A 21,692-nucleotide genomic window follows, 5' to 3' on the forward strand; every position below is an offset into this window, starting at 1 on the left:
ACTCTGATGCAGAAACTAAAGAACTTCACTGACCATAAAAGAAAATCAACCTTTCACTCATGGCATCTGATACAAATGATGAAAATCAATATGCACTGATCCACACTTCTTTGGATCGTTATCAAACAGAACCCACCACGAGCATGGACGCATATGCTCTGGAATGGTGTTTGAAGCATGAATGTACAGAAGACTCTTCAGTGCATCTGGCAAGTAAGTATTTTGCAATGGCAGCCACAACAGTGCCATGCAAACACCTATTCTCAGTTTCATGTGACACTGCCAACAAGAAGTGGTCAGCATTACTTCCTGTAAATGCCTGAACAAGAAATAGGGCTGAGTCAACTTGTAGGCTCTGAAGTTTTATTTTTGAATGAAGATTTGTTTTGTACATAAGTCTACATTTGTAAGCTTAACTTTCATGATAAAGAGATTGCACTTCAATACTTATATTAGGTGAACCATAAAATTTTTTACAGCGCAAATATTTGTGGTAAAAAATAAAGTGAGAAATGTACATGTAGTATTGAGTTGTAACTGAAATCAATATACTTGAACATAAAACATCAAAAAATGTTTACATACATGGTATTCTATTTTTCACTGCACAATTCATCACACAATTAATTACAATTAATTTTTATCACAAGATTAATTTGTTATTTTTTAAAATAATTTGACAGCTTCAATTTTGATGGTGATCTCTCCAACAAAAACAAAGGTAAAATTTCATCTATTTGTGCAGATAGTACAGGCAGTCCCCGGGTTACATGGATCCGACTTACATCGGATCCCTACTTACAAACGGGGTGAGGCAACCCTGCACTAGCTGCTTCCCCCTAGCAGACCAGGGAACAGCGAAGCTAGCGCCCCCCCCCCCAGCAGACCAGGGAGACGCGGAGCGGCTTTTCTCAGCAGACACCTCAGCTTGAGAATAAAGGACTGAGGGAAGTGAGATGTGGGAGAATAAAATTGAGCTCTGGAGAAATGTTTGGCTAGAGTTTCCCCTACAATATGTACCAGTTCCGACTTACATACAAACTCAACTTAAGAACAAACCTACAGTCCCTATCTTGTACATAACCCGGGGACTGCCTGTATCCAAATTCCACATAGGAATGCAAACAAACTTGTAGAGGATGAGTCGTCACTTAAAGTTAACCAACTACTTTCTCGCCATACCGATTTCACTGTAGTTGTATTTCCAGTACACAGTGGAAGAGTGCTTTCTTCACACCGGTTTTTGTCCCTCACCCTTTGTGGGTCTGAACCAGTGAATATCTGGACAGGATACCAATGAAGCTGCATCTCAGTGGAACTCTCATAATCAGCCAGGTTAATTTGAGCAATGCCCTGTAAAAATGATAGGCCAAAATAAGCACGGAAAAAGAATATACCACTTCCTAGGTACAAACTATTCCATTTAATAGAAATACTTCATTAAAATAGTACATCTTACAGCTGACCTAATTTTTTTTTTAAATCTTACTTGTTTTGCATATTTATGATATGCTAAAATACTTTCTTTCCAAACCCTGTCCCAAACAAAAGAGGGTTTTTTTAAACTAAGATTCTAATGGCTAAGTTTGATGTTCTTGAGGTTTTCTGGAAGTGGTGTTTGCAATCTCAGTCCCATCTTGTACAAAGATAACTTTACACTCTAGGGTTTATTCATACATTTGAGTTAAACTGTCATTGAAGGAAAAAATTAATCTGGATAAAAATCACTAGTATTCTCAGTTAATCGAGTTTCATTTGCAGGATCTCTCTGACATTATAATTTCGCCAGTTTTCTACTCATCAAGGTGGTCTTCAGGGAGTATGGGGAAATAAAGACAAGACTGGAATTCCTATATAAAAAACTAAGTAGTAAAAACTTGCAAACTTCCTTATGCATCATAAAGAAGTCATATAGGGAATAAAGCAAATTTGTTTCCTCTGTAAATCACCTTTAGATGCCCTCGATTCAAAGGGGCAACAAAGAGCAAGGGATTAAATGATCCCAATTAAGTTTTAATTGTTCATCCCAATTCATCCACCTATAGCTTATATCTTTATCTATCTAGCAGTGGAACTTTATATTTCTATAGTATGAACCGATCAGCAGGGGTAATTTTCATTTAAATAAGCTATGTAAAAAGTACAGTTTAGACCTCTCAATACAAGTTAGCTGATGAACTGTATGTAACAGTAAAGATAGTTAAGAAATTCATTCAGAAACTGTATTTCGCTTTAAGCAGATTTTAAAAAGGGTTAATTAGAAAATATATAATGTATTTATTTTATTGTAATTCCATGCTGAAAGTTCCCTGGGGCTCTGTTTGAACTCGTGGACAGGGGATAAGGCACAAATGCCTTTGAAAGGAACAAAAAATAATATATTGGGAAATATAGGTCAATATTGTGTACCACAAACGAAGGAAGACACTATTCATTTGGTGTACTTGTTTCATCATCAAAAAAGGGCTGGCTTGTTCCACAGTAGGTATTTATTTTGGCTCAATACTAGGGAAAAACATCTTTTACAGACACTGATGCTAAATATCAAAGGTGGAAGGTCCTATTAGAGAGGTCTGTATTTGTTTTTTAAAAAGCACACACGTTCCTCCAGAAGAAAGTTCTGACAGTCAAAAACAGATTAGTGAGTCAAACAAGGACCGCAGAATGGAAGCTATACAATAAAACTTTTACCGATATAGGAAATAAATAAATATATGAAGTCTAGGGCTACTTGAAAGAACATCTATCTCTTAGTCTGTCTTTTGTTCATTCAAGGCTAAATTGAGCTTTGAATTTATTCTGTGGGAAAAACCACTAACTAGGGTATTTCAGGTGAAGAGAAAGCAGCCATCAACGATGGCAGAGAAAGATGAATAGGATACGTGGATCAAAGGCAGGGAAAAGGCTATGATCTTCTTGGAATAGTTTATGAGTTGATAACACAGAAGGTCACCACTATAAGTATGAAGGACAAGTTTGCAGATGAAAGAATATGTAAGAAACTCCATTTTCAGGCCACTAAGAAAGGGTGACTTGTATACAATGTTTTTCCTTCTGTCAGTCTTTGGTGGCAATAACAATAATTTTCTATGTAATTCTAAATTATTAATATTCTTAATCTACCAAGTCTCACAGGAATTAGTGGCACCAGAACTTTATTCATTTCAGTAAGTCTCTGTATTGAAAAGTGATGAAATATCACAAATATACAGCAAGTAATATTACAACGTTGGCGTATTTCAAGACCAAAACCACTTTCCTGCTAATTTCTTTTAAACATTGAGGGAAAGATTTTCATAAATTCCTAAGTGACCGAGGAGTACAAACCCACTGAGTGTGAAAATGGCTTTTTGAAGAGTCCATCCTTAAATTATATTTAATTATTTTTGTTTGCCACTCAGACCTCAAACAATTATATCAGTCATTCTAAGGAAGGAAAAACAGCCATGATTGTGTATAATCTAGAGAAATGCCCCATATCAACATACTACCTTCAGATATCAACTACACTTCTCTTTTGCTTAAGAAAACGTTAGTCCTCTGCTGATATGGAAGTTATTTTTATTAAGGAACTGATAAGCCCACAATACCATAGTATTTTCCAGGAAAAAAATGGACCACTTACCAAGAGCTGCTCTTGCTGCTGGTTGTCAATTGAACAAACATACAGCTGCAGCGATTTTAATTTCAATACACTTGAATGCACAGGGATTCTGAAAACTTCATTAAATATTAATGGAGTTTGGAATTCCAAAGCTCTAGAGCAGTAAGTGGTTGGTGTGCCTGACTCCAGTGGAGGTAAGTAAACTCGAATGTGTCTGGGAACAGCAAAACAAGCACAGACAAGCACAACTGAAATAAAGAACACTAAATTCAAATTATCTTTTTAAGTTTCTAAAAATCAAACTATGAACAATAAAAATAAATGCATTTCTACATTCACACCACACTGTTTCATCTCTTCAGTTAGCAAATTTAGTCTTGCATTCATCAAGTGAACGAAACAAAATTGAGCTGTTCGTCCACTTTCCACTAATAACAGAGACATTATAATATAACTATAGGTTGCACTTCTGAAAACTGGTGCACTCAGACCATGGATGCTTCTGAGAGCCTGCCACCTACATTGGGAGCCTAATATCAGGAGGACCAGCTAGGGCTGGGGCCCTGTGGGAGCCTAGGGCCAGGAGCGCAAGGCCAGGGTCCCTGGGAGCCCATGGCAAGCTATTTCCTTAATAGTCACTTGTTAATTTCCCTGAGTATTAACACAAAATCCCCCAAATTAGATAGCTACCAAAATGTACCAAATTTTCAGGCTTCCCCAAATATTATACTATTTTATACAAAAAGCATCTAGACAAGCTCATATATTTGGGGGCACAAAATAAAAACAAATGTGTAATAATCAGATCTTTGGTGATATTTGAGCTTACATTTTGCAGCCTTCTTTCAGCACAAGCCCAGTAAAGTTCTTCAACTGTAATACGTGGACTAGGAGACATTCACTTCCATCATCATGCCTGGAAAAATAGATTGCCTAAATTAGCAGAACTCCTCAGTGTTTAGCTTGCCAGATTTGGAATAAGATACATATTTTATGCACATACGGTTGAATGAAGTTAGTTAAAACTATTAACATCCAATGTGATTCTGGATATCATATTCAGGTAAGAGAAAAGCAATTATCATTACAATAATACACTAAAGAAAAACAATATAAGAACCAAGAACTATTACATTAAAAAATAAATTCTCATTGCTGCCAACCCTCAGCCACAACTAGTGCTTGCTTATCTATCCACAAAAGTTGTACTGCTTTCATTATATGGCTATACCTGGAACAGTACAATCATCTTAATGTAGATTAGGTTTGTATCTGCATGAAGGTACTCTTAAGACCACAAGAGCTATTTTCATATGGCAGGGGAATAAGCTAATTCTGGTGCAAAGCTCCTTCATACTGATTTTACTGCAAGCCCTAAAAGTTGTACCAATACAGGTTATATCTCCAAAATCTGGGACACTCTGGTCTGGCAACATCTGTGGTCTGGCAAGACCTCAGATGCTCCTGGAGCAGAGAGTCCAGGAGTCTAAGGGCAGGAGGGCCAGCTGGCAGGACATCAGAGTTGGCAGCCGGGTTGGGGGAAGCGTGGGATCTGTGCCAGAGCCCTCCAGTAATCCTCAGGAGCACAGGGCCAGGGGCCAAGCCTGGATTCCCTGGGCTGAGCTGGGCCTGTGAGGGGCCCTGGAGTTGGAGCCTCATGGCTTTCCCTGGCTGCACAGGGACAACGCTGGGGCTGCACAAGGCCAGATTCAGAACCCATCCCCGTGGCTGCTCCCAGCTGCACAGGAACGGAGCCCTGCGGCAGGAGCCAGAATCTGGGCTACTCAGGAAGCCAGCCAGGTTGGGGGTGGGGGGACAGGGTTGCCTGCTGGGGCTGCCTGCCACCAGCTGATGATGGGCTTGGGGGCCGGTGCAGGAGACCTCCCCTGGTCTGGCAAATTCTCTTGTTCGGAACCGATCGGGTCCCAGTGATACCAGACCAGAGATGTCCAACCTACATAATGATATTCAGAGAAAGTAAAATTACAGGCGTAGCCAAAACACTTCTACCGATAAAAAATGTTCACCATGATCTGCCCTCTTTTACTAATTCACATGTGGTATAAATCGGAGTTCACGTTGTGTCAACACAAGTACGGAAACTGAACAAACATGTTAAACATATTAGCTGAGATTTTGTGCCGCACCTTTTGGAAACACAGAACGAAACCTGTTGCCTGGGTGGAGAACAGCTCTGAGGGCTGAGAGGGCCCTGGCACAAAGTAGCCAGTCTTGGCGGCTTGTCTAGATGCCCATAGCTGCCATACAAGTGCCAGTGATACCTGAAATTCATGCAGCTCTGTATGCTGTATCCACTCTCCCTTCGGCTTCCCCCTCATGCCAGGGCTTGCAAGGGGATACTTGGGAAGCAGCCTTAAACCTGTCTTCCACTGTGCCTTACATGACACTAAGGGGCTAGAGAAAGGTTGATGATCTCATATACCGAGACAAATCCTCATCTTCTTACTCACAAAGGGATTCTAAACAATGAAAAGAAAGACGGAACAGTGCAACAAACCAGGTGCTCCTTTTCCAATCAAGGTAGAGGGAACTGAATGGAATACTTGACAGTAGTATTAGTATACTGCAGTGGTTGGTGCATGATGTCTAATAAGGGTCTGGTTCATGCCCACACCCAGCTACCACTGCCCTCAATGCTCAAAGTTTAATAGGTAAGAGCCTAGAATGAGAATCCTGGTGGGCAGCATCTACTAAAGATCCCAAGGGTCATTACTCACAGGAATCCAACATGTATTTGTGGTTCTTCACTGCAGGCAACATCACTGTAAACCAGATCTTCAACATCCTCATTCCTATATGGAAAAAAGCCAACTATAAACTACACGCTGATTTAGAAGGGTTTATTTTATTATTAAAATTCATATTTCTATTTAACATGCAAAAATGGATTTTTGTGACCTCACGCTATGCAACTCAGAAAACATGGGAAAAACTCCATTAGGTGATATAGGATATGTCTACATTGCAGTAAAGCAGCCCAAACCCCAAATCTACACTGCAGTTTTAGGGCATGTCTACACAGCATGGCTAAAGTTGAATTAAGCTACACAACTTCAGCTATGTCAATTGTGTAGCTTAAGTCGAAATAGCTTAACTCAGCTTTAGATGCTGTCTACACAGCAGGAAGTCAAAGGAAGAACGCTCTTCCTGCAACTTCCCTTACTCTTCATAAAATGATGCTTACAGGAGTCGGAGTAAGAAGTCCTCCAGCTCAACATTGTTTAGAGATAAAGGCTTGTAGTGTTGATGCGCTCTTTGTTATTTCAGAATAATGTCAGTTATTCCAAAATAATGCTGCTGTGTAGACATACCTTTATAGTTCTGCAGCCCAAGCCTGAGTCAGCTGACACATGCCAGCCACAGGTTTATTGCTACAACCTAGACATACCCATACTTAGGCTCCTACCACTACAGGACATTCAGCTGTATGTTCTACAGTTGTTAGATTAGACCAATTCTAAATGATTCAAGGAATGGGCCTTTTACAACTACCCTGGAAAAACTCTTCCACAGTCCAAGAAATATCACACTTAGAATGACTTTTTCCAGATTTTTGGCTTAAACTTGTTTTGCTTTATTTTCCATTACACTTTGAAATTCATAATTAGATCACTCTAAAGAGTACTCTTTCCTTGACTGATGTTTTACAGCGATTATACATCAGAACGACCGTACTGACTCAGACCATGTAGTCCGGTATCCTGTTTTCCAACAGTGGGTGAATAAAGAAAAGTTATTTATTAGTTCGCATAATAGAAGAATTAGAGGACACCAAATGAAGTTAATGGGGAGCAGGTTTAAAACTAATAAAAGGAAGTTCTTCTTCACACAGCGTGTAGTCAACCTGTGGAACTCCTTGCCAGAGGAGGCTGTGAAGGCTAAGACTATAACAGAGTTTAAAGAGAAGCTAGATAATTTCATGGAGGTTAGGTCCATAAAAGGCTATTAGCCCGGGGATAGAAATGGTGTCCCTGGCCTCTGTTTGTCAGAGGCTGGAAAAGGATGTCAGGAGACAAATCGCTTGACCATTGTCTTCGGTCCACCTTCTGTGGGGCACCTGGTGCTGGCCACTGTCAGCAGACAGGCTATCGGGCTAGATGGACCTTTGGTCTGACCCAGTACAGCTGTTCTTATGTTCTTAACAGTGGCCTTTGCCAGGTGCTCCAGAGGGAATGAACAGAGCAGGTTATCATCAAGTGATCTACCCTCTGTTGCTCAGTCCCAGCTTCTGATCGACAGATGCCAGGAACAGAATCCCTGCCTATCTTGGCAAATAGCCATTGATGGGACTATCCTACATAAATTTAAACACATTGTGTAAATTCATGGAGGATATCGTATATTGTTATACATCCTCCCTTTAAATCATCATCTGGACAAGCTATACATTTTAATTTTACAATTTTCCACATAAATTAATTATTCCTTCCCTTTAATCATTTTTGTTGCCCTGCTGATTCCACAATAGCAAATAATACTTTGTAAAATATTATTTTCATATTGATAAAATATAAATAAAATATATGATGAGAGATGCTGAAAACAGAAAGGTGTTAGAACAGGATGAGACAGCACAACTAATTCAGCAAGAGGAAAAAGCAAAATGTTACAAGTAAAAGGAAAAATCTCTTACAGACTAGACTATCAGGAGTGTTAGAGGACAAGATGAAATGACCTGTGAAAATGACAGTGGAATTGCATGTAGCCAGTTTCTATTCTTTCTAAAGCATTTCAACCTAATATTCTTACATTACTAAATATTAGGTATTATCATGTGTCCAATATGAAAAATTATAGCTATTTCAGAAATTTACAAACTATTTTTGCAGATTTCAGGTTGCAGAAAAAGGACATTTCCAATTTATTGTGCATTTATACACCTGACCTTTTGCTTAAAGCTTCAAACACGCCACTGTCACTAGCCAGTGAATAATCGGATAGACATGCTGAGACTCGCCTGGCTCGCCTCTCCGACCTTCTTGCACTGTCTTCGCGTAGAGTTACCGCTGTAATGGGGGAAGGGAGGAAATTGAAGAAAATATTAAGTTGAGACAATCCTTCACAATGCATTATACAAAAAGCAAATTTAATATCTTTAACTTCTCAAACAAACTCACAATTGATAAAGGTACAACTACACATGCTGGAACTTTACTGCAACTTAGAAAAATACTTTAAAAAGAGTGGAGTTACTGTGATGGAGACTTTAGGAAGCATGTGAGCGCTAATTTCTCCATGACAAGATAAATATACGCTGATCTCATCTCTATGCAACATATTTCTGAGAGAACCACCACTAATGGGGTATGCCTTACACAGCCCAAACCCCAGCATACACACTATATCCTAACACTAAGATTTACCTATTAGCCATCCCTTTATAAATGTGTGATACATTGGAAATAGCCATAATGCCTATTTCTTTTCACCTATTTAAAAAGTAAAATGAAAGGAAGCAATTTGCTGTTGGTAGTACTGTTTTTTCATTGTTGTTGTTTTTAAAAATGAATTCCACAACCACAAATCAAACTGGTTTATATCAGACCACAATAGGAGCTTCTACTTTTAGGCACACTCTCAAAATAGACCTGAACCTGACAAGTAGAGCTGGATAACCCTTAAAAAAATTTTTTTAAATGATGATTTTTTTTTTAATTATGAGAATTCCATTCTCACACACACACCTACCCCTCAGCCTTACCAGCATACTCAAACAAAAAGAGTATAGACAGTCACTTTCATCTCATAAGATATCAGAATGTATCAACATAGTTTGACATGTGCCAGTGAGTGTTGTAAGTGTAGAACCTCAAATGAGCATGCACAAGTGACGGAGCTCAAGAACTGCTGTGCAAAGTTACGCACATTCAAAAGACCCTACACATTTTGAAATGCCATCTCTTGAGCCTCTAAGAGACATCAGACTCATTTCTGTGTTTTGTCATTGCACAGGCATTTTACATGATCTTTTCAATTTAACGTCCTTCCCCTCAAAGGCAGAACTAAAAGAGAAAGCAGGAAAGCAACTAAAAGTTTTTTAAGGAAGGTAGAGTAGTGAGATGTGGCATTCCGAAGTGGGGGAGGGAGAAACAAACATAGCATTCCCCTGTTTATCCATGCTGTGATATTTTAAGGGGTGGTGTTGAGGTGCATCAAAATGCAACAAGCAACCCTTTAATGTAACTGGTTTTTTTTTTGGGGGGGGGGGGGATTTGCACATGCATTGATGTAATGCACAATACATTGGAAAAACTGACTAAAGCATACAGCCTATTACCACGGAGAAAAAACATGTTTGTCCTATGAGAAATAGCACAATTAATTAATAAGTGCATCCTAGAGATTATGCAGTATGAAAAGAACCCTGTGACTGCTCATGAAAGATCTCAAATGACTGCATTTGTGCAGCTGCTGGTTTTCATATGTCAGTACATATTGTATCTCTCTAGTCCGGCTCCTTGGGACCTGACTGGTGCTGAACTAGAGAATTTGCTGAACCATGAAGTTCAATATTGTCTAACAGCATTACCATCACTTCCACTGCTTACTGGGCTCTTGGAAGATATTTAGGGTTAAATTAAAGCTAAACAACAGCACAGACCACTGAGAGCCAGGACTGGTGGCTGTAAACAAACTTTATAGGACCTCAGGAAACTTGGCCGCACCCATAGTAAGTAGACAGCTGTCTAACTAAAATCATGCCAGACCACAGATGTTGTCAGACTAGAGTATTCCAGACTAGAGAGAGAGATTCAAACTGTACCTGCTGTCACCAGAAATCTTTGGTCAGGATTAAATTAATCATGTGTTTTAACGTTCCACTAGAGAACTTCAAGATAGATCTTAGCTGTCACCTAAATCAATGGTTCTTGACCAGGTGTACACATACTCCTGGGAGTAGGCAGAGGTATGAGGGAGTACGTCAGTTCATCTAGGTATTTGCCTAGTTTTACAATAGGCTACATAATAAAAGAGACACTAACAAAGTCAGTACAAATAAAGATTTCATACAATGACTTGTTTATATTGTTGTAAATACTATACACTGAAACGTAAGAACAATATTTATACTCGAATTGATTTACAGTTATATAATCAAAATGAGAAAATGAGCAATTTTTCAGTAATCATGTGCTCTGCTAGTTTTGTATTTTTATGTCTTATTTTGTAAGCAAGTAGTTTTAAAGTGAGATGAAACTTGGGATTACACAAGATAAATCAAGACTCCTCAAAGACATATAGTAGTCTGTTAAAGGTTGAGAGCCACTGTCCTACATGACTTTCTTCATTACAAACTCGAAAGGCTGAGAAAACAATGTATTTCAAGAATTGAAAAAGGTGAAAAGACTTATGCAGGATTCAAACAACTAGATGCAAGAGGATCCAAGCGTTTGCCTCTATCTAGGTATTGATAAGACGACATGTTTACTATCCACCAAATGTAATGTTTCTAGCTTTCTATATCTATCTGGGAAATTTAAATCTTCAATCAGAAGTGTTCCAATCTCCTTCTAATGAGCAGCAGTGCCTGAGCTTGAAGAACAAATAAGCCTTCTTGGATCGCTGCTTCCCATCTTAATTGTACAATAGAGATCATTATGCAACACAATGCATTTCAACTTTACCAAAAATACAAGCAAACTCCTCAACTCCAAGGAGATTTAACAAAGGATAGAAGAAACTATATTCGCGCTATGATGCCCCACTATATGGCCCTCAAGCTGGTTTGCAACAGTGATTTTAGTTTTTTAATGCTACTAGTTTCATTTTTTGCCTTGTTTATATGAAAAAATTGCATCCGCATAATTTAAGGTGTGAAAATTTTCATGACTATGTTGCATGTTCAGATCAGTTTCTCCTACTGGACATAGTCCAAAAGATGACACCCTAAAACAGAGGGCTTGCAAAGTGCCTGCTATGGTTACAGATTTTACTTTCAGCTCCTATACCCACACAAAAGCCATCCATGTAGCAAACTTGACGTTACCAGTGTAACTTGAATTGGTTTATGAGCTGGCACAGTTATACTGGTGCAAAAGACTTGATGGACCCTTTTATTTTTAAAAGAGACACAGACTTATTTTGGTGCCTTTTGCACCAGGATAACTGTTTCAGTTTAAAAATCAATTCAGGTTACACAGGTGCAATTTTTCATTGCATGGATGGCTTGTGTGGATATAGGAGACAAAATAAATCCTGTAAATGTAACAGGCACTTTGCAAACTGTTTTGAGGTGTCATGTTTTGGAGTCTGTCTGGTGGGAAAACCTGATCTCAAAATGAAACATGGTGAAGTCATGAAAAAGTGATGTGACAACAATGTTGCAACTTTCTGATGTTTTTCTTGCTGCCTGGAGACCACGGAAAAACTTGATAAAATCAGTAAAATCCCAAGGAATTTGGAAGAAGTGGCAAATATCAGAACATGCCAAGAAAAACGACTTGACAACCAGAAAGTAACACCAGACTTTGGATCTCAAGTAATGGAATTTTCAGAAATAACTAGTGATTTTGTGTCTGCTGATACACCATAAATTGGATTCTGAGAATCCATTATCTGAGCAAGTAGACTTAAGGTGTCTCAAAACTAACTGTCAAAACACCTCGCACATCAAAATCACCAGATACTTTTGAAAAAGTAACCCATGTTTCATGAACTTGGACTTCGTGAGCTCAAAATGCATTTAAGCAGCAGAATTCAACAACCTCCTGAAGAGAAACTTATTATGCAAACACAGACCCTTACCTACAAATGCTACCATCAGGCATTAGTAGGATATAATAAAGCTGAAGCTTGTCAAATAGTTTTTTGGAGAAATCATCCACAGCCATAAATATAATGTTTAGTGGACACAGCAAAATTTTAAGTATACCATATTGATTAAACATATATAATGCAATACCAACCAAAACCAAAAGGAGCACACCTACCCTCTTCTCCACATGCAAGTCATACAGAACATACACACTACACACAAAAACACACTGGGAATTACAGGCAAAACCAGCACAATAAATAATTCCAAGTTCACTTACAGTGAATTTTTCTGCTGTGCCGCATGAGAAACAAGATACAAAATGAAAAGCACACAGTGATAAATCAATTTTTCAATCTTTGCCAAGGTTTTTATACCAAAAACAGACATTAATGGAAACTTTATATCTAAATAATTGTATATGCATCTGAATTTTCCCCCAAGTTTGGAGTAAGGATTTTAACCAGGCCCATTGTAGAGATAAAGAATGGTTGCAATGTTTGGATCTAAATCTAAACTTCCCCCAAAGTACAGGGATGACTGTTACATATATGGATTTTCTTGTTTGAGTCTTCTCTATATGAAAGCAAAATATTCCTATATATTTAAATATATAATTTAAACCAAAAAATTCATATTCATGATTGGAAGTTCTTTAAATTAAAATTCACAGGACACAGGAAAAAATACAAAAATAAAGTTTTGCTCAGATGTCACTTCCCCACCCTCATGATCTTTGTAAACCTCTTCCTGCAAGTGAAATGACTGCCATGGCTCAATCAGGTTCTTTCTGTACACATCATAAAATCACCATATATTTTAGCACAATCCTTAGCTTCTCTCAGGATATATGCAAAATTTGGAGGAGCAGCAGAGGTGCCAGTCAACACTGAGATGCATAAACAAGATGTCATGTGAAATAATCTTGCATGCTTGCTGCATGCAGTAAACAAGAATCTTGCTGGGACTGTTAATTCCCTCTCCCAATTTCAGGAGCAATAAAATTAATCAAAATTACTACACACTTTGTTTTAAGAAAGTTGATTGCATTATGCTAGAACACCAGTAGATGGCAGCAACCAAACACTTTACACAAGAACTTAAAACCAACCAGCTAGCTCTAAGGCCCAGAATTCCAATCTATGGTATGTGTACCTTTGTGGTATTTGAGTTTGACGTATCAGTTCATTTTCACAACAGGTCTTCAGTGCTATGTGAACCTATGAATTTTGAGAAACTCTGCTATGAAACAGAATGCAAACTATCCTAGCCAATCAATTTACAGAGTGAAAAAGAGTCAACAGCCTAAGCAAGAAATGTAAGGGGAAGGAGGCATTTATTTCTAAATAATTATTTTAAAATTCACACATTGAAAACAGCTAGAAAGACCACCACCAGAATCATTCTTTGGCCTTGCAATGTTTATCTGCATCCAATATAAATGTTGCATGCTACACAAAGAGAAGAAATAGAATGTTTAAAAGAAAGAGAAAGTTCACCGGGATGCAGAGAACATAATTGAAACAGCATCCCAACCAGTGGCGTAGCGAGGGAGGTGTGTGTGTGGGGGGGGAGCAGCTGCCCATGGGCGCCACTGGAGGGGGGTGCCAATTTAGTCCCCCTTCGCTCCTCCTGTCATCCCTCAGCTTGCCTCCTCTCCATCTCTCTGCCCCCAGCCTGACCCTCCTCCATCTCCACTGGCAGGTTAGGGAGTACTGAGGCCCGGCCCCAAACTGGAGGGGGCAGGGGAAGACAAGGTAGAAACCCTCCTCTCCCCCCACTTCCTCCAAGGGTTGGGCTCAGCCATGCGCCAGGTTTGGGACCCCACCGCAAGGTGGCAGAGGGAGGGGTGCGCAAATTTTGCCTTTGCCCCTGGGTGCATAAAACCCTCGCTACGCCTCTGATCCCAACCCCACTGTAGCCTTCTGTCAGCACTCATATATAATTCCTAGAAATGATTTAACTAGATCCCTACCAAATCTATGACCGTGGGAAAAAACTAAAACCCATGTCACAGACATTGAAATCTGCTCCCCCACTTCTGTAACAAACTGATCTTCGGTGTACTTTTACCCTATACCATGTCATATATTGTTATCCTATGCTTTCAGAGCTGAACAGTGAGAGGACTATCCCATGCAGGAATATGTCCTCCCAGCTTGATAGCAATCATTGATAACTACTCTTTAAATACGATCTATCAAATATACCAATTTAATCTATGCCTCAATTTTCCTAGTTTCCTTATGAGATCATAAAGTAGGACTGTGTCAAAAGCCTTAATAAAATCAAGGTAGATCATAACTACTGCGCCTCTTGCACCCCCAATCACAAAGACAATAATTCTGTCAAAGAATGAAATGAGGATGGCTTGGTCTGGCTTATTCTTGACAAATCCATGATGACTTTTCCTTATAACTTTAGGACACCCAAGGTGTTTACAAACTGATTAATACATTTTTGCCGGTATCTTTGCTTCCAGGTACTGATGTTAGGCTGATTGGTGTATAATTCCCACAGCGTTCTTTGTTCCTCATTTTAAAGCCAGGAACTAGCTTCCTTCTCCAGTCCTCTGGGACCTTCATGAGTTCTTGGATAATTGGTAACGGATTTTATGTGGGGAGCATCGATAATGAATAGTCTCTTGAGAATTTGCAATACAAGAGGAATAGTATGTATTTTAGTACAAATAGTATATATTTTTGAAAGCGTGCTCTGGCAACCACAGACTTCCCTATTTACAATAACTCTACTGTAAAGGGGTAACCTGTTAAGCATCATCCTGTAAGAGTGATGCTTAACCAGTTAAGTGGCAAAATTGGCCCGGTCTGGCCAGAGCAGCCTGCCATCCACCCCTGGCATTTAACTGGTTAACTTTTTAAATGGCAATTTACATCCCTAATTGTAAGAGCATAACTGCCCCTCCCCTCCGACGCTTCAAGATCTGATGATTACTAATTGTCTCAACTAGATCACTTATTCGTTTCCCCCTTTAAACAGCTGTATTCATGTCAGATCATGTGAACAGAGTAGGTGCTGGGTAGCACCCAGCCCCCCCAATTCACAAATAGACATTACATACCATGTCCACATAAATGAAGACATACATTAACACTACAGACTTACAGGCCAGTTGTGCTTGCTTGCTTCATACCAACTGTGAAACAAAAGGGTCTGATCTGCCTGTGGAAGGTTTACTGCTGTTATTTATGTTGTCTCATTGTTTGTTCCTAATTCGGCCACTTGAGTTGGTATCTCCATTTCCGTCCATCACACTACTATCAGTAAGCAAGTCTGGCACACTGAGGCTGTGTCTACATTGGCAAGATTTTGCACAAAAGCAGGTGCTTTTGCACAAAATCTTGCCGCCTGTCTACACTGGCTGCGAGTATTTGCGCAAGAACACTGACGTACAAAATCAGTGCTTCTTGTGCAAATACTCTGATGCTCACGCTCAGGAATAAGTCCTCTTGCGCAAGTGTTCTTGCGCAAGAGGCCAGTGTAGACAGGTAACATCAATTTCTTGCGCAAGAAAGCCCGATGGCTAAAATGGCCATTGGAGCTTTCTTGTGCAAGAGAGTGTCTACACTGGCACGGATGCTTTTGAGTAAAAGCAAATCCCTTGTGCAAAGGCACATGCCAGTATAGACGCTCTCTTGCGCAAATACTTTTAACTGAAAAACTCTTCCGTTAAAAGTATTTGTGCAAAATCAGGCCAGTGTAGACGCAGCCCAAGAGAAGTGATATCAGCTAGTGCACAGTGAGAAACTGTTCAGGTTCTCTCATTCAGGGCACTTTCTAAGTAGTAAACACTCAGGCCTATCTTTTTAATTAACAAAATTGGCATATTTTCAGAAAAGCTGACATTCCCATTAACAATTCATGTTAAAGTCCTACAAACGTTCTCTGCACTTCCTCTCTGAACAAAACAATGTTTAGTTAACATTTTAAAAAATTATACAATTTAACTAAAAATAAAGTCAACTGATAGGATGCATATCCTCTGTGACACTGCCATGCTTAAATTTTTGTTGAGTTTTTCATTATCCCTTTAAGATTTGGTGGCAAAATTATACTGAAGAAAACCAACTCACCTCCACCAGTTTGGATGTTTGCCAGCTGTAGTCCCACTTCTCGCAATCCTTCCTCATCCATGGGGTAAGTAGGAGTCTGGGAAGAAGTTGTTCCTCGGGCATCATCATCTCCCAAAACAGAGACCTGGGCTCTGAGCATTTCTAGGGCTCCTGTGCCCGCTATCTCCTCAAATCCTTCTGACATTTGGGCAAGCGGAGAATCCCGAGAAGCAGGAAGAAAAGGGGTGTCCAGAGGGGAACTTGGAGGAGACAATGATGACAAGGAGGACCGTGATGACAGGGAAGCCAGGGACTGAGGAGTATCCAATGACCTCCTTTGTTTATTGAAGTTACAATGGCCAATGGAATCAGAATACTGGACATCTTTACTGAGAGAATCAAATGGAATCAGGTCAAAGCGCAGGTGTTGTCCGTAGTCCGTAACACTGTCTGATTTTTCATACTGCGGGAGGCCATAGATGTCCGTGAAGCTGACAGAGCTTAGAGACCCCCTGCTGGATGCCAGTGAACCTCGGCTGGATGCCAGCGATCCTCTACTGCTGCCAGAGGACATTGTGAGGGTGCTAGCAGATAAACTAAAACAGAGAGAGTTCCATTGATATATGAATTCTATAGACATGACCACAGAATAGAAAGAAAAATAACAGCCCATGCATTCAGAACTGTCATATCCAGGTTCAGGCCACATTTTTCCTCCTCCCTTGCCTTTAGGCATCAAAGTGATGAAAGTAGACTAAATGAGAACCAAACTAGGTCAGTATGCCTAAAGAGGAGAAGTGGTACAAAAACACCACATCTCTTTCCTCAAATCTAGAGATGGTAAGCTATGTGGGTTTTGGTGGAAAGGTGGCCACAGAGAGGACTAGTGAGGGAAGTCAGATTCCTGGAGTTTAATGTCAGAAGGGGCCATCAGTTATCCAGTGTGAACTATAGATCACTCAGTTGCTTTCGAACTGTGTCCACTAATTTGGTTTGAGAGGAGAAGGGCATTGGCAGGACCAGGAAACAATCCCTCTATACAGTTTTACATCCAACCAAACTCAAAGAACTTCCATTTGAGATACCTGTGAGAGCTTTCAAGTTGCAATTTCAGCAATAATCCCATTACTTTGCCCCTTTCCAAGTGTGGAGATAACAGTATAGCAGTATGAACCAACAGGAGCTAGGCTCTCCAAAACCCAACAACCCTCAATGATGTGGCCCCCAAATGAAGCATCTCACTCCCCTGGTGCTCCAGCCCCATGAGGGTTGGGGACAGGACTGAGATGCAAGGCCTTAGGCCACATTAACTCTTCTGGGGTCCCACAGTTAGTGGAACTTTTTGGCTCCCTAGGCTCTGGGGTGGGGGCAAAACCAAGGGAATCAATGTGTGGAACAGGGCTGCCAGTGAGTGGGACATGAATGGGGATGCAGGATTTGGGCAGGAGGTGGGATGTAGGAGGGGCTGAGGGTACAAAGTCTGGGTGGGAAGTAGAGTGCAGAGCAGGGAGGGGTGGGGTGTCTGGCCAGACAGGGGGAGCGGTGCTGGAGTGGGCTTGAGGCAGGGTGTCTGGGCAGGGGGAGGAGTGCTGGAGCAGGTTTGGGAGAATGGGTTAGGAGTGGGCTGGGGGTGCGGGATCTCAGGAAGGGGGTTAGTGACGGGGCTGAGGGTACAGAGTCTGGGCATGAGGGCACAGGGAGGGGGCAGAAGCAGGCTTAGGGGAAGGAGTTAGGAGTGGGCTGGGGAGTTTGTGGTCTCAGCAGGGGGGCTGGCGATGCAGGGTCTGGGCGTAAGGGAGTGGAAGGTACTTACTAGTCTTTGGGCTTCACCCCAGTTCCCATTAGCTGGATTCTGGCCAATGGGAGTTCAGGGAAAGCCTCCAGACAGTGCACTGTTGTTTCCCTTGCCCAGGAAGGGGAGCACTTTTTTCCTGTGCAGTAAGGCTCAGGGCTCTCTCTCCACCCCCACCCTACAGCAGGAAGCCAGCACTAGTGCTTCAACCACACAGAGGAGAAAAGGAGAGGGAGGCTGCAGCGCCAGGCAAAGGAGGTCTGAGCCAGGCTGCCAGGCGGCTTTGCTGGTCCCCGAACAATGTTCAGTCAGGGAGCCTGTGGATGCAGAGTGACGTGATGATGTCACTCTGTCGTGCCACAGGAAAATGTTTTATATGGTTAGTCTCTAAAAGTGCCCCAGGACTACTTGTTTTTAAAGTTGCAGACTAACATAGCTACCCATCTGAGACCTGAAGATGTTCTGATATCCACATGATTAGAGGATGACTCCTCCATTGCATGCAAATCCCTCCTCTGAATGGATATTGTCTTCATGTCAGAGCAAAGAATTTTCTAAGCACTTTTTTCTCTCCCTTCTGACTATTCTGTTTACCCTTTCATACCAGAAATGAACCCTGCCCTCTTTTCTCTATACAGAGTTTGGAAGGGGACAAGGAATAGTTGGACTGTGGGTATTAGTTGTAGGGCTGCTGCTATAATACTCGTGTTTTTCCTCCAGATAAAAATTCTACTATTTGAATGAAAAAGACTGATCGAAAAGAGCCAGCTCTGACAGTGAATGCTAAGGTGGTGCATCACAATCTTTTCTGTTTGTTCTTAGCCCAAACTCTGGTGCATCAAGTATGTATTGCTTTTTTCTTTCACACCTCTACTCAAAATTAACTTATCCTACAAAACATAGCCCATGTCAGTAAAGTAACCCCTGGACAACATACTAACTCCCCATTTACATTGCTCTTCTCACCTAGGAGTTGTGTGTGATTTATACTGTCTATTTAGCTTGTTTTCTATGTTGTCTACCTGTACAGCACCAGAGACTTACACAATAAATCACTAATATGGGCTTAATTATGGGACCCATTAATGTAGCTCAATGTAACTGAATTCTCTGTACAGGTTGGACATCTCTGGTTCAGCACTGTTGGGATCTGACTTGTCCCCAATGACACAATTTGCTATGGGCCTGAACCAGCTAGCGCCCTGTCTCTGACACCCTCTTTGCTCTCCTCAGCTCTGCTGCTGCTGGCCCCGACCCCAGGCTGCCATACGCAGCTGGGGTTCTCCAGCCTCGGCCCGCACTGCCATGTGAGACCAGATTTCCCCAGCCTTGTGCAACCAGGCTTCTAAGGCCCCGTGCTGTCACAGGCACTCAGGCTTCTACACCTCTCAGCCCTGTGTTCCTATGGATACCTGGGATTCCCCAGCCCACGGCTTTGCACTTCCACAGGCTGCTGGGGTTCTCCGGTTCCCAGGCTCAGCAGTGCTGTGGAGCTCCTCTGATCCCGCTGCCCCCAGCCAGGCTATTGGCCCCTCTGCCAGTAGGCTCCAGGGCTCTCTGGTCCAGAAGCTCACTGATGGTGTGGGAGCAGAGTGTATCGGTTTTCAGAGGTTCAACCTGTATTTTGTCACGTGTAGTTTAAAGGTTTAGTCGTGTGTGTGTGTGTGTGCACGCACGTGTAAAATTTTATTTATAAACAAAAACTTTAAAATGGATTCAGCTGTATTTCTTCTCCCTATAACACTATCCAAAACACTGAATTTAAATCAAATACTTTGCTAAACCACAACCTGTGGATGTCTTTCAGTGACCAAACTGTACACTCAGAAAACAGAACACCAAAGTAGGAACCAGTGCCCATCCTTTACTTATATATCAATATACAGAAAAGGTATGAAAAAATAAAATGGCATGTTCTATTTGTACTTTTGCTCTTTCTGTAAAATTCAAAATTCAAGTTCTTTTCTAAATACTATTTTCTCTTAAGAACTCACCTTTTTAACTGAGAGTGTAAATAGGAGGCTAAACGAGTAGCTTCTTCCAGCTGCAAAAGCAAACAATTTCTCTTCTCCTGTAACAGTATCCTATAATTTAAAATTGCAATTATTATTTTCCTTCTTTTGTTTATATTGCAATAGTGTTCAAAATGTGCTAAGAGCTTTCCAAATACAGAAGACACAGTTCTTGTTGTATTGCAGGTTTGTTGGACTAAATAGTGAATCCTTTTTTAACAAAACAGAATGGGTGTGTCTACACTGCCTGTAGCTCAAAATAAACTATGCAATTTGAGCTACACAAATTGTGTAGCTTATTTCGAGTCAATTTCGAAATAGCTTATTTCAAAAATTGGCGCTGTCTATACAGCACCTATTTAGAAATTAATTGCTATTCCAAAACATCCCTTACTCCTCGTGGAAAGAGGTTTACAGGGACATCAGAACAGGGACCCTGTTATATCTAGAAATAAGGGATGTACTCAAAAGAAGTGGAATAGCTATTTCGGGATAGCTCCAGTATCCCGAAATAGTGCTGCAGTGTAGACATAGCCAATAAGGGCAATACACAGCATTTAATCCATGATAGAACTCCCACTGAGAACACAGGAACTCAGCCTTCTATAACCCTTAGAGAACTGAAGTAACTGAGGCACAAGGAACCAAAGGAAAACAAAAGAGATATGGTGGTGAGGGTATATAACAGAAATTGCAGAGGCCACATAAAGGTACCTAAGTTGACATGCAACAGGCAGGAGCAGCTGATTAAAACAGTAAGATTTCTTTTCTTCCTAGTGTCAATATTATATCTCAAGTAAAAAAAAAAAAAAAAAACTACGTCATTTAATTGTACTTTGCAGGGGAAAGTACATGGAAGTACCCCAAATACCCTGCCAGATTGAAAGTAAAACTTCAAAAGGTTTTTTTTTTTTTTTTTTTTTTTGAGAATTTCTCTTCTGTTAAACAGTTTATTACAAAACTCTAGGATCCTGGATTTCATTCAGATATACTGTGGCAGGGGAGGAGTGAAGAACCACTGGAAAAACAGATAAGTATCGATTTGACCTTCACCTAATAAGCCAAAAGTGAATTCTTCTGTATTAAACTGCAATTATATTTTTTTAAGTCCTCAATGCTCCCGTGCTGGTTGATATTTGGAATGGAGGGGGACAAATTCGTGGGTGTCCAGAGCTCTGTACCTTACTCAAGGGGGGTATGTCTACACCGCCACCCTAGTTCGAACAAGGGTGGCTAACGTAGGCATTCGAAGTTGCAAATGAAAGCCGGGATTTAAATATCCCGGGCTTCATTTGCATCTTGCTGGGCGCCGCCATTTTTAAATCCCCGTTAGTGCGGACTCCGTGCCTGTGGCTACACCTGGCACGGAGTAGGTAGTTCGAATTAGGCTCTCTAATTTGAACTACCATTATTCCTCGTGGAATGAGGTATACAG

At 40.7% G+C, this 21,692-nt stretch overlaps 1 protein-coding gene across 6 annotated transcripts in view; it reads right to left on the reverse strand.

Moving 5' to 3' along the window:
• Nucleotides 1–21,692, reverse strand: part of WWC3 (WWC family member 3) — a 216,659-nt gene that overhangs the window by 54,435 nt on the left and 140,532 nt on the right. For 5 of the 6 annotated variants that reach the window (XR_012898891.1, XM_075915061.1, XM_075915044.1 and 2 more), the window contains exons 10-16: nucleotides 20,240–20,329; nucleotides 16,475–17,049; nucleotides 8,511–8,631; nucleotides 6,343–6,417; nucleotides 4,434–4,520; nucleotides 3,626–3,818; nucleotides 1,183–1,353 (exon numbers count right to left, since the gene is read on the reverse strand). Coding sequence is in view for 5 of the 6 variants with exons in the window: in XM_075915061.1 (XP_075771176.1) it covers nucleotides 1,183–1,353; nucleotides 3,626–3,818; nucleotides 4,434–4,520; nucleotides 6,343–6,417; nucleotides 8,511–8,631; nucleotides 16,475–17,049; nucleotides 20,240–20,329 (1,312 nt within the window). In the remaining variant the exon portion in view is untranslated. The remainder of the gene's footprint in view (nucleotides 1–1,182; nucleotides 1,354–3,625; nucleotides 3,819–4,433; nucleotides 4,521–6,342; nucleotides 6,418–8,510; nucleotides 8,632–16,474; nucleotides 17,050–20,239; nucleotides 20,330–21,692) is intronic. The other variant, XM_075915067.1, reaches the window with a different exon arrangement.

Source organism: Pelodiscus sinensis, chromosome 1 (genome assembly GCF_049634645.1).
Source record: "Pelodiscus sinensis isolate JC-2024 chromosome 1, ASM4963464v1, whole genome shotgun sequence".
Classification (NCBI taxonomy): Eukaryota; Metazoa; Chordata; order Testudines; family Trionychidae; genus Pelodiscus; species Pelodiscus sinensis.